Source organism: Myxocyprinus asiaticus, chromosome 20 (assembly GCF_019703515.2).
Source record: "Myxocyprinus asiaticus isolate MX2 ecotype Aquarium Trade chromosome 20, UBuf_Myxa_2, whole genome shotgun sequence".
In the NCBI taxonomy this organism is placed as follows: domain Eukaryota; kingdom Metazoa; phylum Chordata; class Actinopteri; order Cypriniformes; family Catostomidae; genus Myxocyprinus; species Myxocyprinus asiaticus.
In genome coordinates, this window is record NC_059363.1 from 17463130 (window position 1) to 17477707 (window position 14578).

General features: G+C 37.4%; 1 protein-coding gene across 2 annotated transcripts in view; it reads right to left on the reverse strand.

The window, feature by feature from the left end:
* The window catches only part of abch1 (ATP-binding cassette, sub-family H, member 1), a 36018-nt gene that overhangs the window by 5129 nt on the left and 16311 nt on the right, over nt 1-14578 (reverse strand). For both annotated transcript variants that reach the window (XM_051645808.1, XM_051645809.1), the window contains exons 9-19: nt 14182-14278; nt 13833-14001; nt 12966-13066; nt 11902-11972; nt 11232-11281; nt 11073-11129; nt 10717-10787; nt 10433-10521; nt 10072-10175; nt 7038-7197; nt 843-947 (exon numbers count right to left, since the gene is read on the reverse strand). In XM_051645808.1, coding sequence (XP_051501768.1) covers nt 843-947; nt 7038-7197; nt 10072-10175; nt 10433-10521; nt 10717-10787; nt 11073-11129; nt 11232-11281; nt 11902-11972; nt 12966-13066; nt 13833-14001; nt 14182-14278 — 1074 coding nt within the window. The remainder of the gene's footprint in view (nt 1-842; nt 948-7037; nt 7198-10071; nt 10176-10432; nt 10522-10716; nt 10788-11072; nt 11130-11231; nt 11282-11901; nt 11973-12965; nt 13067-13832; nt 14002-14181; nt 14279-14578) is intronic.

The window sequence follows — 14578 nt, forward strand, 5'->3', positions numbered from 1 at the left end:
GTCTATCGTAACTCAAGATGTTTATATTAGAGAAAACATGTTTGGCGAAGAGATTATTATGTGTGTGTGTATGTAGAGGTGTATCACAAAAGAGACATTAGATGTCTGATGTAGGGATGTCAAAAGCACCAGTACTTCAGTAAGTCAATCCAGAAATAAAATAAATTTAACGAAACCAGTTTTTAATATGTAAAATGCAATAATCTGCCATTAAAAAAACATTATACAGGGGGATGTGTCACGCTTTGCAATAATACGGCTGTGTGCGTGAACGGTCCAAGGCACTTCTTCAAAATGCCCGTATTTGGGAGAATTAATATAATGAATAGATCTGTGTTAAGTAAATCTAAACAGGTGGGACAAAACAATAAAAAACACATATGTGATATATACAAAATATCTGATGTAAAGAATGCATTAAACCTTGCTGTGTAAATGCAGTCTAATTTACCGATCAGACCGAACACTTTCTTGTGCTAAAAAAGCCAGGTGCAATGAGAGAACAGGATGCAGGAGTCTCAAGATGTGTTCTTTTTAACTTTAACTTTAAAACTTGGCGTGTGCGGTTAGGAAAGTCACTTTAATGTGTGTGATGCCAAAGACACGCTAAGAGACTCTGTTTCCATGAATTCCGTAAATATGAGTAGACTCCACCAGTCCCAGACATGCAACTCTAGAATGACATTCACACACATCCAGCAAAAAGGTTGTGCCAAATATGAAGTTATGTGGGTGTTTATATTTACACATTTGAGTGTGCGTATGAAGTTCAAGTTTATCTTTGCACTGTCTATCCTGCTACAGGTTCCTACTGTGTGCGTGGGTGAGTGCACATTCGCTACCTCTGTACATGATGCAGCGCAGGGCCTCAGATGCATAGGTCTGGGGTAGGACTAGACTAAAATAACGCAGAGGATATGGGATACACTCAACCGGCCAGATAACACCTACGAGAGAGACAGAAAAAGAGAGAGAGATCATAAATTTCATTTAAGTAACACTTTCCTCTGTAACATTTCTATGTGTGTCTATGTGTTTATGTATATTCTTAGTAGTTACCAGGGTTGTGTGCCACCTAGAATTGAATTGAGAATGCTTTTAAAATGTAATTTACATTTTTATATTGAACTTGAATTGAGGTAGCAAACAGGATGCAGAATTGTAATTCGATTTTGAATTTAAACTAGGTAGGTTAAGTTTGTCAAGACAAACTTTGATGTTAGCTTGGCGAAGCCTTGTCTGAAAGTTTACGCTACTTTAAAGTTTGATGGTTATACACACATTACAAACAACAAGCTAGCTAGCTAGATAGTCAGACAGACTGTCACATGAAAGTCAAATAAAACATAAGATAGACAGATAGAGAGAGAGAGAGAGAGAGAGAGAGATCAACTTAAAGCTGATGTAACTTTTTCTGTGTTAAAATACTTTCTCCTATCCAAGTTTAATATGCAGAGACTATTAGTAAGCCATTCATAGGTTTATTTTCTCAAAAACTGTGAGCTCTTTGTTTCTGTGACACTATGAAAATTGCTCTGTTTGTTTCAAGCGACCCGCTTAGACCTGCCCCAACAATGTTACTCAACCAGTGGCGTGAGTTGGGAACGAGACTATCTCTTTGTTTAACCAACAGCAGACGGGGGCATATTCAGAAAGCTGTTTTGAAAACAATGTTTATTTTTGCAATTCTGTTTGGTGGTGCTAGTGGTGCAGAAATGACTATACTTCAGCTTTAAAGCTTTTATTTGTCCTTTTTCACCCAATTTGGAATGCCCAATTCCCAGTGCGCTTTTAAGTCCTCGTGGTCGTGTAGTGATTTGCCTCAATCTGGGTGGTGGAGGACGAATCCCAGTTGCCTCCACGTCTGAGACCATCAACCTGCGCATCTTATCACGTGGCTTGTTGAGCGCGTTGCCACGGAGACATGGCGTGTGTGGAGGCTTCACGCCATCCACCGTGGCATCTGCGCTCAACTCACCACGCGCCCCACCGTTATAGCGTTATAGAGAACCACATTATAGCGACCACAAGGAGGTTACCCCATGTGACTCTACCCTCCCTAGCAACCGGGCCAATTTGGTTGCTTAGGAGACTTGGCTGGAGTCACTCAGCACGCCCTGGGATTCGAACTAGCGAACTCCATGGGTGGTAGCCAGCGTCTTTTACCACTGAGCTACCCAGGCCCCACAATCAAAGGCCTTTTTGTGGGTTTGTTTACATAAGAATTTTTGGCAGTTGAAGTTTGAATTAAAAAGCATTCTGTTGGCCCAACTGAATATTCCATCAATGCAAGTCTATCCATCTTATTTTGTAACGCAGAAGTAAGCAGCGGCTGTATTTCTGGCAGATGTGTTAAAGTTCCGCTGTTATTGACTGCAATGTAAATAAATAGAAGGATAATAATAACAGAATTTAGTGATATAAGTTTATAAACTATCACAAAACCACAGGATGTACAGCAGAATGATGGTCTAATGTTAGATAATTTTAAATAACATCAGTATTTATAGTAAAAGAGTAAGTAAATCATTCACTTGTTGCTGTGTTGTTTTGAAGAGATGGAAATAAAAATCTGCTTCTTACTTAACCGAGATCGTGACGATGCAATGTTTCTTGTCTCCATGTAAACCTCCATTTATATGTAGCTGCATAACCTCCAATGATGCCTTTATTTGTTTATTTCCAAAGGCAATGTTTCATAAGCCATGCTGAATGCGAGATCTGCGTGTCTGTTTACTATACACTGCTAAGAAAGTGAGAATGCTCTCTGACAAGAACGGAGAGTAAAATGCGTTTATTAATTTGCCAAGATGAAACAAGATGCAGTTTTGGTGCAAAGAAAGTTAAAGCAGCATTAGCCCAGTGGCTTTCTTCTCTCTGCTGGTTGTGTAAAGTTTGTGGAGGGCGGCGTGTCAGACGGCGCGGAGGACTGTCCTGTCAGTGCCTGATTTCATTAATTCTGCGTGTTCAACAGTGTGACAAAAAACGATGGTGAAATGCGATATATGGTAAAACTATATGTGTACAAAACCAGTGAGTTTATGAAAATCATATTTAATGATAATAATATGACAACATATATTGCCAGCCTGTAATATAAAGCAGCATAATGTAGTATTTTTGTATCGTTAAAATAGCTGGAAGTGGCTGATCCTGGAAATGGTCCACATTCAAGGTTGATAATGGCGGTGCCCTAGTTTCGCTGAAAAATAAGGTGGATAGGATATTTCAGATTTGTGATCTTCCCCGTGCAAAAGTGTGGCACCCTGTCTACACCAGACGGATCTGTTGACATGACATGACACGACGCAACAGTTTGAGGTAGGGCTGTATAATTTGGACAAAAAGTCATACTGTGATTATTTTGAAAAATGAAGTGCGATATGATAAACAACACACACACACACACACACACACACACACACACACACACAAAAGCTAGTAAGTGATTCCTTTTGACCAAAATTTGGTAATGTTTTGCGCATATTCTACTGCCAGTAAAAAGACTTATAGACTGATTGGAGATGCAGCCGAGATCTGAGCTATATAAGGCAGAGTTCCTTTCGTGGAAGAGGGAGAGAGACTTTCAGAGACTTGTTGTTTACTCTCCATGCGCGTCGTCAGGGATCTTTGATTCTCCTGCCCCAGAAACTGTCGTGTTTGAACCTCTTTGTGAGCAGAGTGTGTGTGTGTGTGTGTGTGTTTTTCTACCACCTTGTGCTGTGTGTGAAGACTGAAGAAAGTGCTAAATTGCTTGACTTTATTTATAATTTTTGAACATTTTGTTTATATAGAAAATTGTGGGAGGATGATGCCATTTTGTGTATATTGACCACCTTTTTCTCCTGTTTTTGGCTACTTAGGGAGTGAGAGTAGATTTCTGTTTATTGTTTAACTTTATTGTAACAAAGGTTAGGCAGTTCCACTCATAACTAGCTAGAATACCTTTTTTTTATTATTTTGGCCTGGTCCCCTCCTGAAGCCATCTTAGATTGTATTTTAAACCATTAAATAATATCTTTGTTTTGAGAACTGGTATTTTGTGCAATCATTCTGGGACAGGAGACAAAGCCTCCTGAATGTTTTTCGTGTTCTTTTGTTACCCTTTTCCTCAAACCCTAGACAAAAGGGGAATGGGATGTAACACTACTCTTTGAGGGTTCACAATTGAGTCCTCCTAAAAAGAAACAAACTGTTTTTGTCCACTTTGTGATACTGTCTCAGCCCCACTATTCATCATCTTGAATATTTTTTGGAACTCAGTCAACTTGAATATTATGTTATTGTAATGTTATAACATCATATTGATTATTATTATTTATAATACAAAACTAATATATTTTTGTAATATACAGGGCATTGCTATGCAGTCCAGTTAAACCAAAGAGTAAACCATCAAGCTTTTATATTGGCGAACATCACGTGCTTCTCATTTTAATATCTCCTCCCTGCACCACAGGGTGTATTAATTGCATTTGAATATTAACTTTTAGTGGCCAAACATGTTTGGAATTACACAAAAGTGAAAGTAGAATAAATCTAGAGTGCTTAAAACAGTGGTGCTCACACTTAGGGAATAAGATCTACTTTTTCATAATGTTATTATAGCAAGATTTATCACGCACAGTATATATGTAAGCAGTGTTGTCACAATACCAAAATTTCAGTAGTTGGCAGTGAAATTTAATGACTATCGATACTAATATCGATACTACAACAAATAAAAATACTAATTATAATTTGTTAATTATGTACAGTTAGTACTGTTTCAAGTTCTAAAGTAATTATTCACGACAAATAAACAGTCTGTTATACAATAAGACCAAAGAAACAACATAAAAGCATTGAATAGAAACATTACAAACAATAGATCAAAAACTACAAATTAAAAAAAACTTTTAATAGCTTTAAAAGTTTTTAACAGCAGAATTAAGTATTCAAATAAACGTTCAGAATTAAATGAAATGTGACATAAACCTACTACTGGTCTTCACTTTTTAAAGCTACTAAACAAGTTATTCAGTCAAGAGCAATGAGTGGTTGTATCGTTTCCTCGTTTCCTATATTGTTTGATTTGTGATATAATGACAGACAGCAGCAGGCCTATTATGTTACAATTATACTTCAAGTCTGACATTTTGATACAAATCAGCTTTTTGGTCCCATTCAATTGACATAACTGACTGTGTTTACATTAATACCTCGCCAAGTCGCAGAATTTATAAGTGTATTTGACTGTTTAGGTGCGTATACGCATTATCACGAGCGCTCTTGGAGCAGCCTATCAGTCAAACAGCACGTGCCTGCAGATGCGAGGAAATAAAAAGTCAATCTTTAAGACTTTTGTTATTTTGTCATTTCAATCTCTGTTCTCTTTTCCTTTTGGCCTGTTATCAAGATCAACCAATGGTAGTCTTACGATTGATGTAATGAGCACAACTGGCTTAAAATATAAAGCGCTCAGCACATGTAAGCAAACGGAACCAAACTCGGAGCACATCAGTTCCTCTGAGCACGGGATGGAGTTGTGAAGCACAGAACCGCTCTGAAAGCACATTAATAATGCACTAATATAATACAGATAGGACAGCACATCGCATATAATCCTTTAAAGATGAGAGCAGCTCAATCAGACTATTTATTTATTGAATTAAATTGTAGCCCTTTTTGCACAAGGTCATATCATGATTTTGATTTTATTTTGCAGACAGCATTACTTATTATAGAATTTTTATTGTAATGTTATTGTTGCTAAAACTGTGTATACTAAAACTGTGTGGTTAGAAACAAAAGTATTTAAATTAGTAGTAGACTAGAGACCAGAAACATCATGAGCTGGCTTTAAAGTAACAGTCAGAAGTTTTTTTTTAAATAGGTAACAAATAAAATACATGGCAGAAAGATTCATATCTATGATATTTGGTAAGTAAAATCATTTTATTTCAGACGGACAGGATAATAAAGTGGCCGGAGTAGCTCTGCAGCACGTCAGCAATAAAACGGGGCATCCATTTACTTCCAGGGTAGACAGCGTCTCTGATCATAAAGGGAAAGATATGCTTTTGACATGATGCTTGCATTCGGTCTGGACAGGGTGTGAGTCAGATCAGTTAGAAAAGACATAGCACACTATTCCAGAACAGTCTGAAGGTCTGTTCCAAGTTCTGTACCAAGCTCTAGGAGGAGTTAGAGTCAGACATTTTGGTCTTTGTTTAGGGATTTTGAAAAAACTATATATAAAGTTTGTAGAATAACAGTTTTTAATGCTTTATTTGCCAGGATGCTCTAATTTAGTTAGTATTTAGTTAGTAACTACCTTAAAGTCCTCAAAATGAAGCTGGACATCATGAAGCATAAAGATGGAAACCATAACAGAACACCTACGAAATGATCTGTTCTTAACCATTTTGTTGCTGTGTTGAACTACTGAAATTCCCTTGTTGTATGATTGTGCTGAATTCCTTTGAATTGCAATCCAGTAAAATTCTCCTTCTGTTATTCCATTTCAAATTCCAGCTGCCTCCTCATTGGTGGGCCCCCAGCTGGTGCTGCCTTAGGCGATTGCCTAGTTTGCCTATGCCTAGAAATGGCCCTGGTTATGACCACTAGGGTCAAAAAGACCCCACTAAAGAGAATTTGCTCATTTAATTTCATTTTTTTCACAATAATCACCCTTGCATTACATTTCCTTTCCATTTTTATCTCATCTATCAATCACCATTTACTGTTTACTCCGTTCCTCTCTTTTCCACTATCAGCCTATCATTTTACTCACTGTGGAATCACATTCTTTAATCTATTGAACACACCCAGATCATATAGCCCTCATGCAGCCCTCATTATATTTTCTGGATTAGACCATTGTGGAGTGGGGTGAAAAATTAGAAACAGTCTTAACAGAGAAGTCTGCATCAGTCCTGGTGTGTAATGATTATAAAGGGAACTTAAATCTAGATATTGCCAAGTAATATAAAATGCAGTGTCACCTTATGTAATTTAATCTAATCTTTAAAAGTCTGTGAGATAGGGAGGCATACCGCTAATGACAAGGTTGGGGTAGAAGATTCCAAGAGCCGCCTGGTTGGCTGACTGCTCATCATCAATGGCAGAGGAAATGACCAGTCCGAATGATATTCCGGTTACACCTTGCAGCACAATCAATGAAATGACCAGTGCCAAAGATCCTTCGTTAGGAATCTGCAAGAGGGAAAGAGAGAGAAATTATAAAGATGATGATGTTAATGGCAATGAGAGAAATATAATGACATTTATCTAATGAGTTCTGATCTGGGCAGTCAAATATACCATTTTATACCAAGCCACTGTTGAATGCTTGATTTTGATAGATGTTCCAAGGTTTGTCTTATTTTCCACCTCGAGTTGTGCATTAATTTTCATGAATTCAACAGTCCATCATCAATTATTCCTTACTTAACATTACATTGCTAAAGCAATAAGTGTGTGTAATATTTAACAATATGATGTTAAAAGACCAATTATTTTTTTTTTTTTCTTTTAAAAGAGTGCTTCAAATTGGTCTGAAGATAGTGATCTGAATTTACAGGCATGGCACAATGCTATATTTCTTATACAAATGTGATGAGTATCTTGCATCAATAGTGTCACCACTCAGTTCTTTATGGCTGGTTACACAACACATGCCAGTTATAGCAGCATCCTCACTGCTATCTTTAATCTACATCTGGCTCTGTTACCAAAGCAATCCTTTTGTTGCTGGTGTGGTCAAGCACAAATCACTAGATGCAGCAAAGCAAAGAAGTGCTTGTGAATATTTCTATTAACATGGCTCAGTCCTGACATTTTTGAGAACATCAACATGAGCAGCCAGATTTCTCCATTGCCTGCCTTAATATGTAATGTCAACACTGAATCTACAATTGTAATGGATTTAAGAATTTAGGCAAAGTTCGCTCTGAATATATGATATACATGCACCTGGCTGATGGCTCTAAAAACAAGTTTTGAATTATTTTATTTATAAAAGAGGTCTGGTTAAATAGCTACTGCACAGTGCAATAATTATTTTAAAACTCAAGTTGAGAGGATTTGATTGGCAGTTTGCCTAGATGATCTGACTTTAGATTGCTGTCGACTCAATGCAAATGTGTACAGAGAATCAATATTATGTGCACTAGGGATGCACCGATACCACTTTTTCTCTTCCGATCCGATTCCGATATCAGAAATCTCAGTATCGGCCGATCCCGATCCGATACCAGTGTTGTATTTTTTTGCTTAATCAGTTTAGAATATCTTTACATTATTGTGTGGAACTAATTGGGAGTACACTTTAATATATAATAAAAAAATGTTTCAAATCTGGATTTTGTTCAATTTTGTTGTAAGATATAAGCTCACTTTTAATTCACAGTTATTTTTTTGGAACCCATTCAACATAAATATTATTATAATTTGTAAACAAATGATAATAATAATAATATATTATAATAGTAATACATAGTAATATATCTCAATCGTGCACCTATTGTCACGGATCGACCAGTCTCTCTCTGTCTCTCTTTCTCACTGCCATCAGCACTCACTCTCCCCTGAGTTCTGATTACACGTACCAGCATATCATTAGTGGCTAATCAAGGACTGCATATATACCCCGCTTTCACACACACTCTTTGTCTGCTCTCATCGATAGTATCTCTGAGACTCCATGCCTTTCTACTATATCAAACATACCTGTGTCTTCATTATTGTAAAGTATCATAAGACTGTTGTGAGTTATTGGTTCATCGTGTCTGTACCCTGTCTGGATATTACTCACCTGCTGTTTGCCACTCTGCTCAACTGGATTTACTCACAAAGTTTACATCACTGTTTCAATCATCTGTTCAATAAACCCTGCTACTGAGTTCATATCTCTGCCTCCATGAGTCTCTCCGTGACACCTTTAACTTTTAAACCCTCACGCTTTTATTTTGACATTCTAAACTCTCCAGAAAGTCCTGTATGTGTCTGTTTGTAGGAAATTCACAGTAGTTTAATTAGCTTCTTATTCAAATTCTGGTAAAAATGCACCTCCGGTGCCGTTCTAAATGCATATAAGTGAACCGAACTATTGAGCATCTACACCTGAGATGCTGTTCGTGAGAAGCGCTCAAATATTGCACACCGATGTGACGGCTAAAAATAGCCACAGGTGTGTGTAAACACAATAACGCACTGGCGATGCATGTGCATATTATATATTTACTGATAAAACACAGCCTTTTGTGATCTTCAAGTGGCTTTGAATAAAATGCATGAGTCATATGAACTACTTTTGTTTTAATGGTTCTTTTATGTCATTTTTTGAGCTTGACAGTAATGAACATGTCTAACACACAGTATCGGATTTGGATCAGGCTCGCTGGACCGATACCAGATCCGTTTAAAAACGTCAGTATCGGAGCCGATACCGATCCAGGTATCAGATCGGTGTATCCCTAATGTGCACCCACTTCCATCCATTAAGTTTTACTCACATTAACCCTACCAATGCAGTGAATCAAGGTTTATCCAAATAAGCCAGAATCTAATCAAAATACAAGAGTACTCCTCTGACTCATTGATTTCTAACCAATCAAAATAAGGACACAGAGAGAACTAGGAAGTGATATTGATATGTGTATTTGAGTTTAATTACCCTTTCATACATAAACAGACACAAACAGTATATCAACACACTCACAACAAAATTCATGTTGTATGAGCACATGCCCCCACATTTATACATGCATACTAAACTACTGTATCAAAATTAGGTTATAAGTAAACAGACTAACCCTACCCCAAACAAAACTGTTTGCATTTTTATAATAATAATAATAATAATAATAATAATATGTATAATAAAAACATGTGAGTTTTTTTTTCCCAATTGGGGATTTCCCCAGATGTCCCCAAAAGGAGATTTTAGCAGATTTAACAAACTTCTGTGGACAATTCTAAGCAAACATGCACACAGAATGATCTTGAAATAGAGACAAACTTGTAAAGTATTTACGAGAAATACAACATGCAGTTGACACACACATACACACACACACACACACTCACTTTGAAGACCAGCAGGATGAAGATCAGCAGAAGGATGATCTGAACACTGATGACAAAGAGCTGTGAGAAGAGGTGGGCCAGCATGGTCTCCAGAGAACTTACACCTTCAGAGAAACACACACACACACACACACACACACACACACACACAGAGAGAGAGAGAGAGGCAAATCTATACACATGCATTTGTGAAACATACATATACTGTATACAAACATATTACTGTAAGAGTCATGGGTTTAGCTGTTTCTGGCTAAAAGGCTCCCCCTACTGACAAATCTCCAAAACTGCTCATTGATGAACTTTTGATGAATATCAAGATGTTAAATGATGACCATCTGGTGGATGTGAGCTGTCTCACCTGCCACCCAGCACCTGTCCAGCAGCCCCTCCTTTCTTTCTAACACAAAGGACAGAGCGGTCAAACCCACTGCCAGGTAAAAGGTGATGCTGAATGAAAAAGAGAAAAAAGAAAAGAGAGAAAAGAAGACACAGATGATATAAGAAAGAATAAAGAAGTCCATCATGTTGCAATAGAATCACAAGACACTGCAATTTCATTTATGAATGGCTGAAAGTGAGTGTATGTATGGTATTGTGTGAATATCTGTATGTGTGTGTGTGTGTGTGTGTATAGGTGTTTACCTCAGAACGGCTCCTGGTGTCACAAATGTTGTAAAATCTGTGTTCAGGCTGCCATATATTGGTTCTTCAAACTATAAAAGCACACAAAAACAAGAAAAGTAAGGCATTTTAAGAAAGAGAAAATAAAGAGTGATGCAAAGAGACAGAGCAACAAAAGAGCATACACAGGGAAAAAAGACAAAAGAGAGGTGATAAAGAGAGATGTAATAGAGATAGAATGCATAGAAAGATAACACTGTAGATAATAAGATAACAAAGAGAAAATTACAGAGAGTATTGAGTTAAAGCAAAGGTTTGTGACTCATCACAAGCTTTGAAATTCTCCTAACAAAGTGGTTAAGAACATAATCACTCACTTTTATAGGGACGTCAACCATGTATGACAAACTCCCCAGCTTAGTCTCGATAAAAGCCTGTTGAGAGAACAGAATAAATAAGAACAAGAGGTGTCTGAATGATGGAAAAAAGCACTACAATGAAGTCAGAAGTTACGTTTTATTTTTTAGGGTTTTCACCTCAAAGGCTTCATGGAGTTTTTTCTGTAGCATTATGGCAATCTGACGATCTAAAACATTGGAAAGACAGTACGTTACATCCAAATACTATGTGAGACTAAAGTAAAAAGTTTGTCACAGAGCATTTATGGTGTATTACCACCACCTAAACATGCAGTAAATTCAGTTCTTCAGACATTTATTATATACTCTTTCTTCCTTATCTGTTAGGCTGTTTGACCTCATATGTAAGCTAAACATGTTCAGATGAGAAACATTTCAAATGCATCTGCCTTTGATTGTCCTTTCATCCATTCCTACAAAGTTAAGTGGAACATATTTTCAAAGAGCATGCATGCAAAATGTCATGCAAATTAGTTCAATAGAGATTAACAATGTATGCCAACGCTTGATAACAATTAACAATGCAGTCTTAAGTTATATAGCCATTTACAAAATGGAAGAATATTAAGAAAGATAATAACCCCTATGAAAAGCAATGTGAGTGCAGCAGTTTTACTTCTTGAACTGCTGAATAAGAAAAAGAAAAAAAAAATCACATACACACAGAGGCTGTGCTGTCTAGGCCCCTTGGTCTAGATCTAAATGACGCCCTCTCCTGGCAGCAATACAAGGTCATGCGAGTGCAAAAGCAGAAGGATCTTTGCAATAAAAATCCCTGAAAACTCACTGGTTAGGTCCAGCCAAACATGCACAGATCCTCCCTCAACCACTTCTCTGGAGACTCTGGGCTGTAACATTCTGCACACACACATAATAATAATTATGGAAATTATTAAACACTGTTCTGCACATTAGCATTAAAGGCAGCATCTATCATTTTTATTAAATGCGCTGTACATATTCCATCAGCTTTCAGCATGAAAAAAAGTAGAATTTGGGCTCAAATCGGGACAGAGACACATAAATGGACAGACTGACACTGAAAGACAGGACTGACCTGTTTTCTCCCCTTAAAAATACAGATTCATGCCAGCAGCCTCTCCCATCACTCTCTTTGCAACAACAGTCATTGTCACCTGACACATAACCTTGTTTACATGAATGCTTGCATTTTCAGAGAGAAGGGAAAACACCTCTGATGTAGCTGATGAGGTAATAGCTCAGTCCCAATATTTCATGTCAGATTTGGGAGAGCACACAATCTCTATTTATATGGCCCAGTGCTCTCTGAGTGCAGTGTGTGTTTGTGTAATTGTGTGTGTGGTTGATGTAGTAGGCAAGTGGTATTATGGTACAGTGATGGTATCAGAAGGGAATACCATGATACTTCATATATAGTACTGAAATTCAGGTATCATGGTACACCAAGGTACTTCCAAGAATATCTTGGTACTACCATGGTACTTCTTGTGTTGTGAGTTAGGAACTGTATAAGAGCTGAGTGTGAGTGGGTGAGTTAGGTTAGTGTGTGTGAACAGCTGGGGTAAGTGAACCCTAGAGGTAATCCAGGGTTGGGTGTAATTTGCATTTCAGAACATCTGTGACCCCCTAGGCAATGCAGAAAAAATGAAACAAGAACCAAAAAATGGTCTGCTTGTCTATTAACTCCTGACTTGGAGAATAAGAACCTTTCTCAAGGTAAGTTTTGCGATCACCTTCAATGTGATTGAGAAACTTGGCAATGACATTCTTTGGTCACAACATTAAAGCAAAACACGTTACAGCCTGATTTAAAATTTCAAACAGCCGGGACACTCTGAGCCAATGGGGCTCTGAAACACTGGAGCTCACCTTTTGGTTAGATAGCTGGTGAAATTCTCCCCAAACTCTATGACGCCCCAATATTCCCCATTACGGATGCCAGCAAAAGCCACTGAATGAGACAAGTTCACCTGCACAAAGGAGACAAAAAAGACTGTGAAAATGATTTGTCAGGTAACCTAAAAATGTGCTAAATGTGGAATCAAGTCAAAATATTATTTAAAATAACAGAATTAACCTGACTACATCAGGTTACACCAAAAAACATAATATTTAAGGGACAGATCAGGTAGAAATACATAGATCCTGAAGGTACAACAGCATGTTATGACATTCCACAGTGCACTGATTTTGATTGATTATAAATTAGCATGTTACATTAGAGTTACTAGGAATCCTGATGAGTAGCTTCTGATTTGAGCGAAGCATGCACAACTCTCTAACATAAATTATATGACATTAGGATAATTTGAGATCACCGTAACACTAATTCACTCATAACCATAGTGAAAACTGCATATTCTCTACTAAACACCCTCCTCTTCAAAGTCTGAAAATAAATGTACAGCTTTTCTCATGACTAATTATAAAGTTGTTTGCATTCCTTGAAAATTTGATGAATTGAAATTGAGAAAAAAAGAAGTGAGACGGTCAGAGTCTGTATCATTTCTATTTCAAGACACTGCCTTGGCCCCTTTTTATTATTTATACTAACTTGCTAACTTGCTAGCTAACTTGCTGAAAATTATATTGTCTCCAGATTCACCATGTCAAATCTAATCTAGATCTACAGTTTCATACAATCTGTAAATTCCATCGTCTCCCTATGAGAAATTAGTCTTAGCTAGTGTTTGAACACAAATGTTCTAGTGCTAGTGTGTGTGTGTGTGTGTGCACCTGGTGGACACTTGTGTTGTCAAGGAAGGACAGCAGTGATTTGCTGTAGGCACTGGGGCTGCTTTCATTATTGACCACAGCCACATTGATGCCTTTGGGATCCCCGCCAATACACAGACACATCAGACAGATCTGAATTACAGGCAACAGGAACTGGAAACAGAGGGACCTGAGCACAAACATATACACCTCCTTGCCATGAGCAAAATCCACAGCTTTTGGATGAATATGTCCACTTTTCTTATCAGAAACTTTTCTGATCATTCTTGTCATTCATTTATTCTATTTGCTGAATTAGATCATAAAGCTAAATAGTCTCATTAGGGTCTCACTGTACAAGATTGATTACCCTGGCGTTCTTTTCATTCGAACCATTGTCTTGATCATCAGTGCTGCGATGTTGCGCCGTTTTGGAATGACGTGTCTGGCCCGCACCTTCCAGTCAGCTGTGGAGAAACACATTTAATCTAAGTGTGAATCAGTTTCAAAGGTAATAGAATTATTCTATTCTAAAAACATCATATAATTACTCTATTTTACAAGCATACAGTTGTGCTCAAAAGGTTGCATACCCTGGCAGAAATTGTGAAATTTTGGCATTGATTTTGAAAATATGACTGATAATGCAAAAAAAAACTGTCTTTTATTTAAGAATAGTGATCATCTGAAGCCATTTATCATCACATAGTTGTTTGGCTCCTTTTTAAATCATAATGATAACAGAAATCACCCAAATTGCCCTGATC